This window comes from Chelonia mydas, chromosome 16 (genome assembly GCF_015237465.2).
Source record: "Chelonia mydas isolate rCheMyd1 chromosome 16, rCheMyd1.pri.v2, whole genome shotgun sequence".
Taxonomy (NCBI): domain Eukaryota; kingdom Metazoa; phylum Chordata; order Testudines; family Cheloniidae; genus Chelonia; species Chelonia mydas.
In genome coordinates, this window is record NC_057857.1 from 19,180,626 (window position 1) to 19,198,483 (window position 17,858).

At 49.6% G+C, this 17,858-nt stretch overlaps 2 protein-coding genes across 6 annotated transcripts in view; both read left to right on the forward strand.

Annotated features, from left to right (window-relative positions):
• SNAPC4 (small nuclear RNA activating complex polypeptide 4) overlaps positions 1-1,091 on the forward strand; it is a 32,604-nt gene extending 31,513 nt beyond the window's left edge. Inside the window, exon 24 of the mRNA XM_043530275.1 lies at positions 959-1,091. The gene's annotated coding sequence lies outside the window, so the exon portion shown is untranslated. The remainder of the gene's footprint in view (positions 1-958) is intronic.
• On the forward strand, positions 979-17,452 carry CARD9 (caspase recruitment domain family member 9). 5 transcript variants are annotated; one of them, XM_027823346.3, is made up of 14 exons: positions 979-1,118; positions 3,086-3,309; positions 5,077-5,214; positions 6,464-6,789; positions 7,585-7,764; positions 8,606-8,758; positions 9,159-9,284; positions 9,389-9,580; positions 10,160-10,201; positions 11,184-11,232; positions 13,422-13,492; positions 15,221-15,299; positions 16,352-16,453; positions 16,629-16,680. In XM_027823346.3, the coding sequence occupies exons 2-13, from the start codon at positions 3,126-3,128 to the stop codon at positions 16,441-16,443; spliced, it is 1,632 nt and encodes a 543-aa protein (XP_027679147.1). In that variant the 5' UTR covers positions 979-1,118; positions 3,086-3,125; the 3' UTR covers positions 16,444-16,453; positions 16,629-16,680. The 5 variants fall into 5 exon arrangements, with proteins under 5 accessions (XP_027679147.1, XP_027679145.1, XP_037735393.1 ...); XM_027823344.3 differs by lacking the exon at positions 16,352-16,453 and having other exon boundaries at positions 15,221-15,297; positions 16,629-17,452; XM_037879465.2 differs by lacking the exon at positions 16,352-16,453 and having other exon boundaries at positions 13,425-13,492; positions 15,221-15,297; positions 16,629-17,452.
• Positions 17,453-17,858: the final 406 nt, after the last annotated feature.

Sequence of the window (17,858 nt, forward strand, 5' to 3'; positions counted from 1 at the left end):
CTCTTTAAAATCAGGTGGCTGTTGAATTGTCATCACTGTTACAAGTCTCGAGTTGTGTGGGAAGAACAACAAAAATAGTTCTGTAAAGGAGCAGTCAAAATGATTTGTGTGCATGCTTAAAATCCTCCAACTATTGCTGGACTGTCCCTCCCATCACGTGCTTAGAGCTGGGGCCTAGGAGCCAGGACTCCTGGGTTCTATTCCTTGCTTTGTCCAACTTGAGACACCTAGGGCATGACTCTTTTCTGAAGGGCCGAGTACCCACAAAAAATTACCATTGAAGTCAATGGACACCCAAAACTTGAGGCTCCGTTTGGGAAAGTGTCATAATGGTCTATCCCATCAATCGCAGGCACACCTGCTATGGTTCTACACCAAAAAAGGGACAAGAATTCTATCTGCATTCCAGCACAAAGGTGTTGGTGTGTTGATAAGGCTGCCGTGAAAGGTATCAAGGCTTAAGCTGAAAGGCTGTTATAACTCCAGTTGTGTGGGGTGGCTGTTGATTTTTTAAAAGAAAGCATTGGTTCTGTTTATTATCTCAACCCTCCCGTCCCTGAAGATCCCTGTCATATAATGTTGGCCTAGAAAGAGGAGAACCTACTTCAGAAGCTGTCGTTTTCCCACATGGCTGTTAATGCAAGTTTCTTACTGAAGAGATTGTACATTCTAGATAGTGCCAGTGCACTCCTGTAATACTTCTCATCAGTGGAACCTTATAACCATTAAATAAAGAAGCCTCAACTGCTTCTCAGAGGTATTGCGTGGTACAGATGGGGAAATTGAGGCGCAGCGAGACTAAGTTATTCAGCAAGTCAGTGGGGATGTGAGGTACTTCCAGCCACTGTTTTTTTTTTTTCCCCTTGTGGCTTCCTCTTTTTTTCTTTTGTCTCAGATAAATGCTGTTACCCACTGGTTTCCCCCTTCTTCTTTTTACTCCGAGTCATCTGTGTTGCAGACGGACTATTTAGGGAGGCTGCCATGCCGCTGGGTTTGCTGGGAGATTGGGCACAAAGATCATTGCCATGCTGAGCCAGTGAGAGAAGGAGAGGAGAGCCTGTGAGAAGAGGAAACACTTGATGTGCAGGGCCACGTTGGTCCATGTGACACAACCACTGGTAATTATGGAAATCTGGATCCAGTTTTTGTCTAGCGGGAAGAGTGGGGTGTATATCGACTGGGCAATGCATTTCTACTTCTCTTACCTGGCTGGGAACTGGGACTGGCTCTGCTAGTGGGCGGAGCAGTCTGTGTGCTGGGGTAGCAGAATGTTTAGGGATGGGTCAGGCAGGCTGCTGAAGTCAATCCCACTAGCTTTACCTAGTGTCGATCACTGTAGTATCTATGCGTTGAAGTCAGTGAGTTTTGCCTGTGTGGAAACAGAGTAAGACTTGTAGAATTTGGCTCGCTACGAGAGGGGGAGCTAGATATATCCCAGGCTCTACAGAGCTGCTGCTGTCAGGAATGATGCAGTTTTCCCCCAAACAAGGGAAACACTCCTGGATTTGTAGGTGGCTGGCAGCCACTCTGGGCCACTGGCTACTGCAACAAATCCTGTTCTGATATGAGCACTGCAATTAAATGCCTGGGTTAGAACTAGGCACCCATTTTGGTGCAGCATTTGGCCCCAAATGGGCAAAACAAGGAATGGGGATAAGAGGAAATGTGTTAATGTTTCATTACAGACAAAGCCATCGTTAGGTCAGAGAGGTCTTGACGCAGCGTCAGGTTATTTCACGTTATTTTCTCTAAACGGGAAGAGTGAACCTGGCCCAAGTGTGCATTCCTTGTATCAAAATGTGATTTGCTAATCAAGGATAATGCAGATCTAACTGTAGGCTACAACTTCTGTAATGTGGCTTCTGCATCTTGATGACTACAGTCCCTGAATGGCTCCCTGATTTCCTCGAATCAGCTTTTAGCCTAGTTGAGCTGACACTGGAAAATTCCAGTCTGGTTTCATTTTGGTTTGTGGGTGTATCGGAAAGATTGCACTGGGGAGGAAGCATTATGGGAAAGAAATCTCAAAGTGCAGCTGCTGCTGAGGGTGGATGCCGATAAGTTCCTGCAAAAGTGACACGCAGGAGGCTCTCTGCAGTGACACAATGCTCTGTTGACCAGCTCAGGCAGTGATGTTTCAAAGCAATGTGCATGGTGCATGTAAACGTTGCTAGGGTTATCCAGAGCTTGTGACTTGCACGTGCAATGTGTCCGGCACTGCATATGGTTTGCAACGTTCTGTGTAAGTTGCAAGATCGTGTATAGTTGTGGGTTTTGCACATTCTCTTTCTTTGCAAATGCAAATTAGACACAATTAAAAATATTAGCTCTTGGTAGTTACAGTTAACTGCAATTTAAGAGCATAGATGTGGAGGGTTCTTCCCCCTGGAACCTTTCAAACAGGTTCACTCTAATGTTCTATCCCTGTTGCCTGAGGGGCTGTACAACACCCTCTCCTTAGATCTCTGGTTTCAAGCAGGTAATAGCTGTCTGTTGTGTGATGGTTCCTTGTTTATGCTCCACCCTTGCATGTGTGGGTCACTAGATTAGGTTTGGGCCCAATCCCAAGCGGTGCTGAGTACGTGTGACCCCAGGTAATGTTGGTGGGACATGTAGGTTCTCCCTTGGTATAGCCTGTTGGGAATCCATATGCAATTTGAGTTCCTGGTGTCCCCAGCATCCACGTAGGAGCTTCTGGTCTTCAATGCTACTGACCCAGGGTGCACACTAAGTGGTTTCACTTCCCTCCTGTAATGATTCAGGAGATGGCCGGTTGAAGGGCACCCACCAGAATTTCATCACCTCTTCAGCCTTGGTGCCAATCCTGCCAGCTGCTGAAGGAGCTTGGGATGTAGTGCTTGCACAAGCTGGTATTTCTGTACATGAAGTGCCCCATGACCTGATCTGTTCGTGCAAAGGGGGGTGCATGTATTTTTTGCGTACAGAGTTACAGGCTGCTGTGGGAAACGTGGTCGTCCCTTATGGTCAATGAGCGTGTTCCTAGTCTCAGGTTGATGGTGTTGGGCCACCTGCTATCCTTGCTGCTCATCCCGAGCTGCTCTGAGGCTTGTGGTGTGGCTTTCAGACAAGAAGACCTGGCCTGCCAGTATTTCTTGCTCTCCGCCATGTCGGAGCAGGAAGATGATGAAATGTGCTGGAATAACTTGGAGAACTTCCGGGTGAAGCTGATCTCCGTGATAGACCCCTCCAGAATAACGCCTTATCTCCGCCAGTGCAAAGTGATTAACCATGATGACGAAGAGCAAGTGCTTAACGACCCCAGCCTGGTCGTCCGGAAACGGAAAGTAGGTGGGTACTGAGCAGCTTCCGACTCCACGTGTTTGTGTGGGTGGCCTGCCTCTGGGGTGATACACTGGAATGAAAATGCCGTGGTGTCAATTGCTTCTGCAGGCCACATGGTGTTACCATCAACCCATGTAGTGCAATTCTGCGAATCATGCTTTCAAGGTGCTAATCTTTTCCCAGCCATTTGAGAATGGTTTTCTTTAAATCCAAATAAACAGGTAAATAATTCCTTCTCCTCAAGCTAACATGTGGTGGATTTTTCCATCACTGGCAATTTTTAAATCAAGATTGGATTTTATTTAGTGATTTATTTTAAGATCTGCTCTAGTTCAAAAGGAAATTATTTTGGGGAAGTTTTCTGGTCGGTGTTATAGATGAGGTCAGACTAGAGGATCACAGTGATCCCTACAGGCCTTAAAAAGCTCTGAATCTAGGATAAACTATTCCTGCATCTCAGGTTCAGAGGGACTCTGGCAACATTAGAAAGAAAAATTAGCCTGTATTACTAGGAGTCCCTGGGGTTATTCAATCTGAGAACATTACAAATCAAAGGTAATTTTCACCACTTATTCTATTTTACAATATTAACCCCTAGCTTTTTTGTGACCGTTTTCATCAGTAGACCTCAGTGCTTTAGTATTGTTACCCCCATTTTACAGATGGGGAAACTGAGGCACGGAAAGGGGAAGTGACTTGCCCAGGGTTACCCAGCAGGCCAGAGATGGGAACAGAATTGAGGGCTCTGGCGTCTCAGCCCAGTGTCTTAGCCTCTAGGTCACGCTGAATCACTGTTAGACCTCTGGAGGCTGCTACAATCTAAACAACTGAATCAGGATTGAGACCCTGTTGTACTAGGTGCTGCGCAGACACAGCCCCTGCCCAAAGAGTTTACAGTCTCAGAACAGTTGAGTTTCAGACAGCGTGGGCCATGAAGTGAGGCCGGTCGCTTTCCCTTGGTTAGTGAGTTACGCTTTCCAGTTCTCCTTCGCCACCATGGCAAGGAGCCGAGATTGGAAAGGCTTATTGTGGACTCCTCCCTTGCCTCCGTCCAGCTGAGTGTAGAATTCTTCTCTGCAGGATATTGACTGGCACACGCTTTGCTGCTGTTTAGGTTTCCAGCATTGCAGGGAGTGTTTAACTTCAGAATGACACAATGAGAGAGACTTGACTGTGAAAGCGTCTCTGGTCCTATTAGACTTTAGAATTCCAACTTTAAAAGCTGGTGACAGACTCCCTGCTTCTCTTGCTCTCACTGTGACCCCACTTGTAGCAGGAGACGGAGGCTCGGTCCCGCTGACCTTGAGAGCGGAGCAGAGGCTCCAGCACTTCATGGCAGGTACTTTGCCCCTTGCAGGATCAGGACATCTGTGCCAGAAGTGGGGCCCACCTAACCATCGCCGCCTCTTGAATTTGAGACCAAAGCTGCCCAGAGTTATAGGAACTGCCATGGCTGTTTCATTCAAGCCTGCCTGCTCCTCCTCCTCCCTAGCCTTCAGCAAGGGATTGCTTCTCTTGCAGCACCTGCTGTTCGCAACACTAAAGTAGGAGCAGGGGCCTAGGGGCAAACCCTGCAGCCGTTGCTCAATTAAATTGCCCCTTAAAGCCAGTGAGAGAGTTGCCTGGGCCACGCCTGCAGGGTTTGACACCAAGGACTCTTGTCTGCTGCTGCTTACAGAGGAACGTAAGTACCAGCCATCTCTGGAAGTTCAGGGAACGTGTGTTACTCTGACATGCTATGTTGCAGTAAGTGCCTTTGTTTCTGTATTGCAGGCGTCCTCCTGGATATACTTCAGAGGACAGGCCAGAAAGGTTTTGAGGCCTTTCTTGAGAGCCTAGAGCTTTACTACCCACAGTTATATATGAAAGTAACCGGCAAGGAGCCCAGCAGGGTCTTTTCGATGATTATAGGTAACGTTTTGATTCATTCCCACAATGGTCTCTTTATTTGATGCTGCTTTGCAGCTAGAGGAGACCTCAAATTCCACACCCAGTTAAATCCCTGGTGGCTCATGTGGGCAGAGCCCCAGCCAGCCTTTCAAACTGGGCCACTGGCTCGAAAGCTCTTCAGCGAGGATCAGACTAACCTTCATGAGCAGCTGCCCAATACTAAGGCCCCGATCCTGAAGTCAGATTCCTGCGGGGAGAGCTCTGTGGAAGCCAAGGACTCCCGGGCCTACCCACCCAGATCAGATTATAGGTTGGAGACTAAAAACACAATGCTGTGTTAGGAGCTACATCGCCACCCTCTCCTGGGGAGTGCCAGTGCTGCTCCCTGTATCAGAAGGAAGAGCAGATGCTAGATCAGGGGTGGGCTGTCTCTCCCCAAACAGCCAGCCAGCCCCCACCCCCTATCTGCCCCCTTCCACTTCCTGCTCCCTGACTGCCCCCCCTCAGAACCCCTGACCCGACCCATCCCACCCACTCCCCACTCCCTGTCCCCTGACTGCCCCGACCCCTATCCAGCCACCCCCGCCCCCCCATTCCCCGACCGTCCCCACCCCCTTACCATGCTGGAGCCAGCCACACCGCTACGTTGCCCGGCAGGAGCAGCGGGCCAGAGCGTGAGGCTGCGGGGGAGGGGAACAGCAGGGGATGGGCCAGGGGCTAGCCTCCCCGGCTGGGAAGTCAGGCGCCAGGCAGGATGGTTCCGTGGGCCAGATGTGGCCTGCAGGCTGTAGTTTGCCCACCTCTGTGCTAGATAATGGCCCAGTTCCCCCTCGTGGACTGTTCAGCCATGGTGTAAGGAGACAGAATTCCCCATGAAATCACCAGGAGGTGCCCCCACTGAACATGGCTCCCAGAGTGGCCGAAGCCTGAGGCACTGTTCTGGAGCACCTGGCATGCCCACAGGCCACTGATGGTACAGGGCGAGGTGGGTCATTGCTCATTCTGGCTCTGGCCAGCTGTATGTCAGCATGACTGTACTGGGTGTGATCGTGCTGGCCATGGGGCTGGCTCGAGGGCCGGGGGAAGAAAAACTGCCGTGGCACTGACCTGTGGGTGTTGAGTACATGCGCCGTGCACTGGACAGCACTCGTCTGGAGGTTTTGTGATCCTGACTCATGATCAGGGACCTTTCTGCCTGGGACTGGGGACTCAAGCTGGGCCCAGCTAAGTGGGGCGGGGACCATGTTGTGTGAGGGTCTCTGTTGTGCAGACACCGCGGGGGAATCGGGCCTGAGCCAGCTCCTGATGAACGAGATCATGAAGCTGCAGAGCGCCGTGCAGGAGGAGAGGAGGAAGGCCCAGGAGCTCAACATGTGGCTCCATGCCAAGGAGGATGCGATCAAGGAGATGCGGGTGAGGGACAGCGTGCTGCGGAAGCACCAGGAGAGGGCCCAGAAGATGAAGGAGGAGAGGGACAACTTGGCCAAGGAGCTGCGGAAATGTAAGGATGAGAACTACGACCTGGCCATGAGCTACGCCAAGCAGAGTGAGGAGAAGAACACAGCCCTGATGAAGAACCGGGATCTGCAGCTAGAGGTCGGTGCCTTGCCTGCTCTCCTTCCTCCCTCGTGCACCCCCCAGGGATTGGAGAGCTGAGCACAGTCGGGCCTTAGCAACCGCACGCTATAGTCAGTTGGGCGCCTCTCTTCTGCACTGCTTGCCAGGAGTCCTGAATGTGCTGGGCAGGACTAGTGCATTAAAGGGGATTTTTGACACTGGGTGCTGCAGGCCTGGCTTTCCCCCTAGGGCAACAAGGGTGCACGCGATGCAGACAGCATCATGCAGTTGGTGCTAATTTGCAAGCCTATCAGCCCAGATGCTAGTGGCTGCGTGGGCCCTAGAAAATGAACAGGGTCTCCCTATGCAGGGATGGGAGAGCCTGGCAGGGCTGTCCCTGCAACTTGGCCTGTTAGCTCAGATCAAACGTTGCAGCAGCTGGGGACAGATTGCAATGCTGCTGCCATGTATCTTATGTGTGGGTAGGCAGGTACCATGTGCTGTGGGCAGAGAGAGGACTCTGCCTCAGGACTGTGCTGCATTCCCAGGGGTGGGGAAGGCATTCACCTTGTGTTTCTTGCTGAAGGATGGGACTAAAACCATGCCACTACAAAGATGTCATAGAATATCAGGGTTGGAAGGGACCTCGGGAGGTCATCTAGTCCAACCCCCTGCTCAAAGCAGGACCAATCCCCAATTTTTGCCCCCGATCCCTAAATGACCCTCTCAAGGATTGAGCTCACAACCCTGGGTTTAGCAGGCCAATGCTCAAACCACTGAGCTATCCCTCCTGGTGAGGCCTGACCAGGTCCAAACCCCCCTCCTCCCCTGCAGATTGACCATCTGAGGCACAGCCTAATGAAGGCCGAGGACGACTGTAAACTGGAGAGGAAGCACACGATGAAACTGAAGCACGCCATTGAGCAGCGGCCGAGCCACGAAGTGGTGTGGGAGATCCAGCGGGAGAAGGAGCTGCTGCTGGCCAAGAATCAAGAGCTGGAGAACACGCTCCAGGTCTGAGGAGGGCGGGCGTTGGGCCTCTGGGACTGTTTGGGGTAGCAAGTCTGCCTTGCTAACGCAGGCTTCTCCAAGGGGGTTGGTGTCAGGGCCCCCTCTTGGTGAGGCCGGGGTGAGAGCCGTGGGTTAGAGCAGAGTGTGCTCCTGGGTGCGTTGTGGCAGAGGGACCCCCTGAGCGGTGGTGGTGGGTTATATGGTGTGTAAAGGTTGACAGCAGCTAGATGGGCTCAGAGGGGAGAGGTGTGAGCAGGCCGTGGTGGCAGAGGAGTACAGCATTGGAGAGAACAGTTAGGCCTGAGGCTCAGAAGGGTTTAAATCAAGGGCCCCAGACTTGCCCAACTCACTCTGCACCTTCCCCTAAACTGGCTGCCGTGACAGCGGGATCCGAGGCTGGATGGGGGGACTGATCATGCCTGGCACGTTCTGTGTTCTGCAGGGCTGCACAGGAGCCTGCGGATCACACCTGCCTGGCAGGAAATGGAGCAGAGCGCAGACGCCTTCATCTGTAACATGGAGGGCACAGCGGCCTGTGGGAAGCACAGATCCTGGCACATGATGCCCTGTGTTGCTCAGAGCAGCACTTGCTAGGACTCTTGCTCTCCAGGCGACTCCCCTCCATCTCACAGATGAGGGCAGCCCGGTGCTGCATCGGAGAGCGCGTTGCTCGCCTCCGCTTTAACCCGGAGGCAGGGTGGAGGCCACGGGGGTGGTGGAAGGGCAGTGAGAATTGGCCATTAGTGCTGTTAGGCTCAGGAAGGGGACAGTGCCTCCTGACCCCTGGCTTTCCTAGCCAGTTAGGCCACCCCTTATTGTAGCCTTCTGCCCCTTCCTCCTGGAGGTCGCCAAGGAAGGGAACTTGGAGAAGAACAGCCTATACGTCCAGGCTCTGGAGGCTGATCGGAGACGGGCACTCGGGGAGCATCAGGAGCTGGTGAACACCATCTACAGCCTGCGCAAGGCACTCCGGCAAGCGGAGGATCTCCGGGACAAAGTACAAAGTCTGGCGGGAGCGGGGAGAGATGGAGTAAACTCAGCATGGGAACGTGTGCCATGAAAGCCACTCTTCCCTTTGGGGCAGAGCAGCACCTGGGCAACTAGCACTGCAGCTTGGCTTCTGGCTTAGATCAAATGTTGCAGCAGTTTAATGAGAGACATGCTCTGATGGGTACTCCTCTGCTCTGGTACTGACTCTGTGTTGGGAAAGACTTGGCCCCTCTCTGCCTCACGTATAAGATGGGGATGATGACACTGATCCACCTGGATCACCAGGAGAACTGATCAGTTACTTTGTTTGCAAAGTGCTTACATTGGCCACACATCTCCTTTGCCTATTTACACTACAAGCCATGGGTGTTTCAAGAGTGAAGTGAGCTTCTGTGCTTTCCTTGCAGCACGCGGAGGAGAAGGAGGTGCTGGAGCTGCAGTGCATGTCCCTGAAGAAGGACTCCTGGATGTACAAGGATCGCATCGAGGCCATCTTGAAGCAGATAGAAGAAGTGGCTGCAGAAAGAGATCAGGTGATAAAACCTACTGTTTGGAGCACAGCTACCAAAGATAATGGCAGGTGTCAGCTCAGGCACCAGGTCAGTGACACGCTTTGCCCTCCCACTTTCCGCACCAGGCGCTGCTGACCCGAGAACAGTTCCACATGCAATACTCCAAGAGCCTGGTCGACAAAGACGCATACCGCAAAGAGATCCGGGAGCTGGGGGAGAGGTGCGATGAGATGCAGCTACAGCTGTTCCAGAAGGAGGGCCAGTTACTAGCTGCTGAGGCCAAGCTGAAAAAGTTGCACCTGGAGCCAACCACGCTGGTATGTCTGCAGGAATACACAGTTACATGCAGGTACTGTGCTATGGGCAGGGGAAGAAGCCGGTGAGCCCTGGCTGTGGGTGTTCCACTGACTTCATACACTGACGCTGTCTGTAGTTGGGATCAGCCTCGATTCAGCAATTAATGGCTGTGCTTAGACAAGGGAAGCTGGAATTCGCCACAGTAGAGCTCACCCTGGTTTCCAGCGTAAGTAATCTCCGACAGTGCAAACGCATCCCTTCCTTGTTTGCATTTGGGGCTGCCCCTGGTGCATCAAGGCCAACTGCTGGTGACTGAAGCCCAGGAAGGACAAGGTTTGAGCCATTGGGGTGAAATCGGGGTGGGGGCGGGGGAAGATGTACCATAACTGTTCCTAAACCCAGAATGAAAACAATGCCCTAATATCATAGTCTCTTGGGTGCCTTCTGTTTGAGCCAGTAGGGGCAGGTAAGAGGGAGGAAATCCCTGCGTCTTCGTTCCTAGCTTTCGTTCCGTTTTACATGCCATCGTTGCTGCTGTCTCACTGTGGAGTGTGGTCTGCATACAGATCCCTGACTGGCTTGTTTTCTTACAATTACAGACTTCTGACCTAGATGACACCTCGCCCAGGAGTTCCCAAGAGGTGAGGAAGGTGGCTAGCTGGCTTTAGTCTGACCTCCTTATGGAAGGTCTTTGGGTTCCCCAGCTCTGCTCAAAGGCTCCTTAGCAGATAACTTGCAGCCAGCTTCTGTTTGTGCTCGAGTGGCACGAAGCACCCGAAAAAAAACACCCCAGCGTAACCAGCCAATGGAGGATGCCCCGGTGCAGACAAACCTCTAGGAGGTGTAGATCCTGTCATAGCAGGTCTTCCCCCTTTGCAGCTGCCAGAAGAGTGTGTGTATCTGGTGGAGAGAGCGGCGTGGCGAGGACAGTGCTCCAGCCATCCCTGTGAGCAGGAACCAGGATTAGAGTAGTACCAAGGCTGCTCTGCTTTTATACTGGAGACCAGCCCAGTGGCTGGATGGCATCGGGTTTGAGAGGATGTGTGCACCCATCCTGAGAGTCATCCAAGCACATCTGGGCTGCAGCTCAGATTCTGGGCCAAGATTTGTAGCTCTGTGAGTGTAAGTTTAAATGCTTGGGATACAAATAAAAGGCCCAGTTCTGCAGCCCTGAATCGTGTGGGGAGCCCCACTGGCTCTGAGCTGATGACACAAGTCTCTGTGAGGATGCATTGAGACAGCCTTTCCAGCATGGTCCTTAGCATGGCCAGATTGCTTCAGCTGCCGTGAGGCAGCCGCATTCAGCGGTAGGCGATGAGACTGATGTGGGACAAAAGGTGCCATACACACAACAGAGATATTATCCTATTGGTGTGGGGTAGTGTTTTCACTGGAGAATTGGCTTCATTCATGCATAGCACTTGTATCTACAGGCATGTCACTAAGGTGATATTGGGTAGGATGGGTCGGCTGCCTTGCAACTCTCGCTAGATTGGAAAGAGAAACTTGTGGAATCCTGGGGCTCTGTTTATTTTTATTATTTGTCTTTTTTGTGGGAGATGAGGAGAGGAAAATGAGTATTGCTATTTCCCCAGATCAGACCTATTTCTTTTTGTCCCAAAGCTCTCTTTCCATGGAAACCTAGATGAGGACACGCAGCTGTCTGATAAAAGTAAGACTTTTTGTTTAATTTCTGCTTGGAGACATTGGAGCAGTATTCCCGAGACTGTATGCCTGGTGGTTAAAGCAGGCAGCTGGGAGTTGGGAACTCCTGGGTTCTGCCACTGGCTCTGCTGTGTGGTCTTGGGGCATCACTGGGGCCTGAATTCTCAAAAGTAATTAATGTGTTTTGGGGCCCCAATTTGGGACATGCTTAAAGGATCTGATTCTCCCAGGGTGGGTTCTCAGCACTTTGTGAAAGTCAACCCACAGAAGGTGTCTCAACTTTGTACCCCAAAATGGAGGTGTCTGGAACCCCTGGTCATCTCCCGAAAGAGATGTCTGTGAAGCCCCTTGCTGAGCACTTAGAGCTTTTTACCTTCATTCTTCTCTTCATTACATGTGATGTGGGAGGATCCGCCAGTGGCTGCATTCTGGAAGGAATATATTGGACTAGCTCAGTATAACAGCACTAGGCAATACTGTTCCATTTGGTCCAAAAGTCTCATTATTAAGAGATTGCCAGTGTATTGATGCCCCTAGGAAAAATGAGCTTGGAGATGTGCAGGGCCTGACTTCTCGAAGACGGGAGGACTCTCTGTCCCCAGTGAAGTTAAGGAGTACTGCGGGCACTTGGCATCTATGAAAATCAAACACTACGTGACTCGCCTGGGCGCTCTCTGCTAGTCAGGGCAGATCTGAGAACAGAACCCAGGTGTCCTGACTCCACTTTAACTGGACCATGCACCTTTCTCCATGCTCTTTGTTGGGTTGCTTTTTTCCTTAAATTAAGTTGTTTTCACTTGGTTTTGACAAAAGCAGAACTAGCTAATGAACACACTATCCCCGGTTCTGCTTTTGTGGAGTCCCAAGTGGAAATGAGTCATCACTGAGGAAGACTTGACAGGCTATGCTGAGGGTTTGAACTACACTTCCAAAAAGTTCTATCTAAAAAAGTATAGAGAAGGAAACTGCCAGCATGGGAGCGTCTTCCTGTTTTAACTTCTGAGGGGCCTGAATATTTTTTTTTCACCCATTTTGAGAAGGCAGTTCACTCAAAAGCTTGAGAAACCCTGATCTGACTTTTTAAGTACCATTCCAGGTTGGTAGCGATCTCCGCTCCTGGATGGATTGCTGTGAGTTCAAATTCTGCACTCACGTGATGAAATTATAGTGTGAACTGCACATTTCTATATAGGGTTGACCTTGCTAGAAAACTAGGCTGTGTTAACACAACCCTCGAGTGTGTTCTAACTAACATGATATTAAACATGACTTAGCTAGTGTGAACAGTGACAAGTCCATGTTTAATATCATGTTAGGTAATGTGACCTCTCAACTTGTCTTCATTAGAGAACAACCTAAGGGGCTGCTTTGTTGAGGTCCCAGATAGCAAAGATCCCACATCTTTTTGAAAAGTCAGGGAAAAACCCCACTGTCCTGAGCAAGATTCCAATGGCTAGTAAAATGGCAGCTTGCTCTAGTGGACTGAGGGCAGGACTGAAATCCAGGACCTCCTGAGGTCTGGTTTTCACTCTGCCACTGATTTGCTGTCTAGTTTTGTGCGAGTCACTTCAATTCTGTCTCCTTTTCCCCACCCATCAGTCAGCTGGGGACAGTAATGTAGATTACATTCCAAAGAGGTTGGAAGACTGGCTTAATGTATGTGCAGCACCTTGAAAACATGGCACGCTCTGCATGTACCAAGCAATAATCTCCTACGCTAGGTGTGAGCTATTGCCAGTGACACAATGGCCATCGCCCTTCACCTGCATCGGTTACTGTGTTCTCGCTGTCTCACTCGTTAATTCTGCAAAGCGCTTTGGGACACCCGTGGTATGAAATGCACAATGTTTACAAGCAATTTGTTCTATTCCAAGGTTGTAAAACCACAAACCAATGACGTGAAGAAGGATGGGCTTGTGGTGAAGGCCCTGGATGGGGACTTGGGAGATCACTGATCAATTCCTGGCTCTGCCATGCAATCCCTGGGTAGTCTTGGGCAAATCACTTCATCTCTCTGCGCCTCCGCTCCCTATTTGTACAAAGGGAGAATCCTTCCTTTGTCTGCCTTGTCTCTATCAGATGGAAAGCTCTTTGGGGCTGGATCTGCTTCTAGAACAGCAGGGCCCCAAGTGCTAATGTAACAGATAATAAATAACACCAGTTTGCGACTACACTTGCAGTTTTTCCTTCTCTCAGAAGATCTCCCTGAAGATCAGGATCAGCAGCTCAGTGCGTTAGAAAGCATTCAGTGCCTGCAGTCGTCAAACGTAAGTGTCTTTGTGAACCCTCCGCTTCTTGTGACCTCGCTCACGGCAATTAACATTTGCATTTGCGATAGGCTTGCCCAGTTTGGAGGTACCTGGCACTTTCGCAGGGAGAGTTGTGTATTCTCATGATCAAATTCATTCTTCAAATAACAGCAGGGCATCAGTGTCCCTTACATCTCTTCTGGAAGTTGCTGCTCTTCGGGAGTGGTATGGGTGGGAATGGAATCTGCCAATCAACACATCCGCTGCCGCACTGTCAGTCAGGAATGTACCGCTTTCAACTCATATTACAAGAATGGGCAGCCTACAGGTGCCATCTCCAGCAGGGCACTTTTGGGACTGTTGTTGGTGTTTCTCTCATCCACTTGACCTTAATGTTAGGATTTAGTGGCTGATCCTGCCTTCTTTGCATAACCTGAACTCCCGTTGTTGTTGTCGATCATCTATATTGCTGTAGTGCCAGATCAGGACCTTTGCCTGTACAGCGCCTCACGCAACACATAGTAAACGCTTGCCCCTGTCCCACAGAGCTTAGACTCTGTGGGTGTCTTGTTGAATAGGATTGGCTGGATCTAATTCAGGAATAATCCACGTTAAATTTAAGGGACGATATCGAGCCTCTGATTTTCTAGAATTAGCACTGGCAACACTATTTGGGTTTTTAAGCAATTTCCTATCGACGGGAGTGTTTTTCCTTTCTCATCTACGTCAGCCCTTGCAAATATCTCTCAGCTTCTCCTTTTTCTCCTAACATCGTGTTTCAGCCACTGCTCATTTCTCCCCCTGCTCCCCAAACCTGCTGTAGCTAATTAATGTTCAGCGTTTGTGTTGTCTGGGCACTGATGTTTGTGATTAAATGGTCTCCAAAGTAATATTGCTGTTTCTACTCACGCTGCTGGGAAGAGAGTGTGAACCTCCGGCTTTACAAATGGATGAATGTGGACATCCCTTCTGTGCCCCAGGAGCTCTGCTGTCATTGCAAAAGGAGATCTTAAGTGGTTTATCTTCTGATTCTGGTGTTTAGGGCTTGACCCTCCAAGCCCTCACTAGGGCAAGTAGCTCCATTGTCTTTGGTGGGATCGGTAGCATGAACACTAATCCGTAAGCGATGCAGGAGCGGGCTCCTGTACAACACACAGTGGGTGCTATGAAGAACCAGCCTGCTCAGGAGAGATGAGGGCAGTTCAGCAGTTGGGGAGGGAACTGTGGTGGCATGGATCTTCAATCCATCAGACGCCTTCAGAATGAGACCATAGAGTTTTAAGTGTGAGCCAGGGCCAGAGCCTGACTCAGCCATGCACAGGGTAATAGGGCCAGGAGTGAATGCAGGAGGCTGTAATGTTCCCCTGGGACTTGTGGATGTCAGAAGCTGCCAGCACAAAGCTCGAGTGCTTTCTGAAGGGCAGCAGCACCCAGAGAATGCATTTGTCCATGAAGTTGCTCTCCGCCCATTCACTGGTACAGGCTCATTTTTAATGAGTGAATTGAGCGCTCATGGAAACCACTGGGAGCACACATCGTGGCACTGCATGGGCAGCGGCTGTCCATGTTCTCCACACCACCTCTACTGCCCTGCCCATTGTGCCTCTCCTTTGTCCTTCAGAGGCCAACTCCAGAAGTTGAGTCTCGTTGCCCACGTAATTCCTGGCCTCTCTGTAGAGCAAGGCTGGCCCCATCCCCAGCCCGCCCCAAGCTTCAACTAGACCAGGCCTTTCTTTTCCTTTCCAGGAGGGTGGCCCACCCAATGGAGAGCTGGCTGAGAAGGAGCGGCGGCGGATGAAGGACAGCTTTGAACACTATCGGAGGTGTGGCCTGTGCTCTCAGGACTGCTCTTGCCATATTTGTTTGAGTAACCTACTGGTCACTGTGTGTCTTGTCCCCTGTTGTGCCTGATCCATGGAGGATGAGAGTTTGTTACTGCCCCCTTTTCTAGCTCAAGCTGTAGGGACTCGTGCATTTAGTCCCAGATGTACCGAGCATGTTGGCCAAAATGGAAGCCGTTGCATTGCACTGAAGCAAGTGTGGATGTTTTCAGACATAAATGTATAACATGGCCTGTGTCATAGGCTGCTTCATGCCATTTACCAATTCCACAGTAGTTTAACAGAGGGGTACCCAGAGGACATAAGCTGGGGGTGGTCACCTGGGTCATGGGCACTGGATCACAATGCCACTCACTCAGATTTGTAGGGCGTCTATGCAGGGGCTCATAGGCCATGGGGGTCAGGCTGCTGGTGGGGAAAAGGGGTTCCTGAGAGGAGAAAATGAGGGTCAGGTGGCAGGGACACATCTATGCCTCCCACCCCAGACTTTTAATGGCACTCTGCAATCCTGGGGGCACCATGCTTTGGGAACTGCTGGCTTGGTAAGTTTGATCTATTTTACTAGCGCAGGGTTCCATCCTGCTACTGCTGACACCAAAGACCAAGTTCCTATTAATGAGACTTGGGGCAGGTTTGAGCCGTTTCAGAATTATTGCATGCTGCGGAGTGCCTCCATCTCCGTCTTTGGGGATTGAAAGGGCCGAGCATCTTGTAAAATACGGATCTTAATTTGCACACTAAAAAGAAATGATCCAAAAGAGCTAAATACTGGAGCAGATTACAGGAAACATCTAAAACCATGTTGTATTGTTTCTGTAAGTGGTAGTGTGCTGGGCTCTTATGTAATATTTGTATTCAAGAAGGAACTGAGAGTCTGGAAATTCTTGCGTTCAGTTGTACTGTACTTAGAGAAATATAGGACTGGCTTTACTGCTCTAGACTAAACCCAATAAACTGCTTCTGATCACAGTCTGTATTGGATGCTGGAGAAAACCCAGAATACTAATAACAATTGTGGATAATTTATTTGACAAAGTTGCCCCAATGAACAATGTTGATTCAGCCAGTGCTCCCCAGAAGGTACAGGAGTGTGTGATACTGTTACCATGGAAGGAGACTTCTTCCTGACCTTCAGCAGGTGATTACTTTGTTTCCCGATGCATGAATGTAGATAGGCCTTCTTAATTTTTACTTTGGCCAGTGTTTGACTGAGTACTAATTGAGTTCTTTGAGTTTGCTGGTTTATGTGTAATTGAGAAGCTTGTTGCTCATGGCATTTTCTTTTTCTCCTAAATGTTTAACCTAACTTACAGGAAGAGGGCATTGCGAAGGGTGCAGAAGGGCAGACACCATGAAGTGGATTGGGAAAACAACACTGGTAGTGACAACACAGATACTGAAGGCTCCTAATAGCATCAGCCCAACTGCAACGGAAATTACAGAAAGTTTGCTGGGGGTGTAGTGCAAGAATCTTCCCTTCTGCCCATCCAAGCTGATTGACGTTTAAAACTTTTTCTAAACAACCACCATGAACATTTACCAAGTCGAAGACACTGGACTGGGATGCAGGAGATCTGGACTATATTTCTGCCTTTGCCATAGCAATCCTATGCGACCTTGGCCTAGTCACCTAACTGGTTGACATCTCTGATTCAGAACCCTAATTCTTTTATATATTTAATGGGGATGATGATGATGATGTCCTTCCACAAGGAGTTTAATTCATTTAGACTCATACCACAATTGCTGTAGCAGAAAGCCTTACAATCGTGGTGCTATATTAGTGCATTGTAGTATTCTGTGCAAAAAACAGTCCAAGTAAAAAATATACTTTATTTGCTTCAAAAATGGGCTTAAGTGGTGTGCTAAAAATGTAAGGTATGCGAAAAGTTGTTGCTATGGCACCAGCACACAACAATGGGATATGAAAAACACTTTGTGTCCATATCCAACCTACTAGCTTAAGAAAATCTTTCTTATGATTTCCAGAAAAATAACTAAATGAGGGAGAATATAATACCAATTAATGCCTCAATTCCACAATTGCTAGCCCCATCTGTTAAAAAATAACAAGCCATCCCCTGCTCCCCACCAAACAAAATCGTGAGACTTTAATAAATTGATTCCTTTTATTTTATTATTTGCTTCCTGCATTCATGTTGTTTTTTCTTCCATACCTATGAGGGCTAGAACTTTACTGTCTTGTTTTATGTTTTAAATGAAACCGGAAGAGCTGGGGCATTAAGCATGTTTGGAATAGCAACACTGTGCTCTTGTAACTCCAGCTGTGTGAGCAGGCCTCGGGTGGAGCTCTATGCAGGTGTCATGGCCGAGTACACCGGAAGGGCCTAAACCAGAAAACTAACCAAATCTAGCAGGGTGCAAAGGGCCTGCCCCTATATCATTAGTAAATATAAAAGCAAACACCCAATAGCATAGGTTTGACCAAAACTAATTTAGCTCCACTCTCTTGAATAGCATTTTTGAATATATAGCAGTTGTTATGTTAAGCGCTTCTAAGGCTCTGTGTAATATCAAAAAGA

Coding starts and splice junctions, on each gene's coding strand:
- CARD9 (XM_027823344.3), top strand. CDS start 3,126: ATGTCGGAGCAGGAAGATGATGAAATGTGCTGGAATAACTTGGAGAAC. Junction 8,759..9,158: donor CGGAGGATCTCCGGGACAAA/GTACAAAGTCTG, acceptor CTTTCCTTGCAG/CACGCGGAGGAGAAGGAGGT. Junction 10,202..11,183: donor CGCCCAGGAGTTCCCAAGAG/GTGAGGAAGGTG, acceptor TTTGTCCCAAAG/CTCTCTTTCCATGGAAACCT.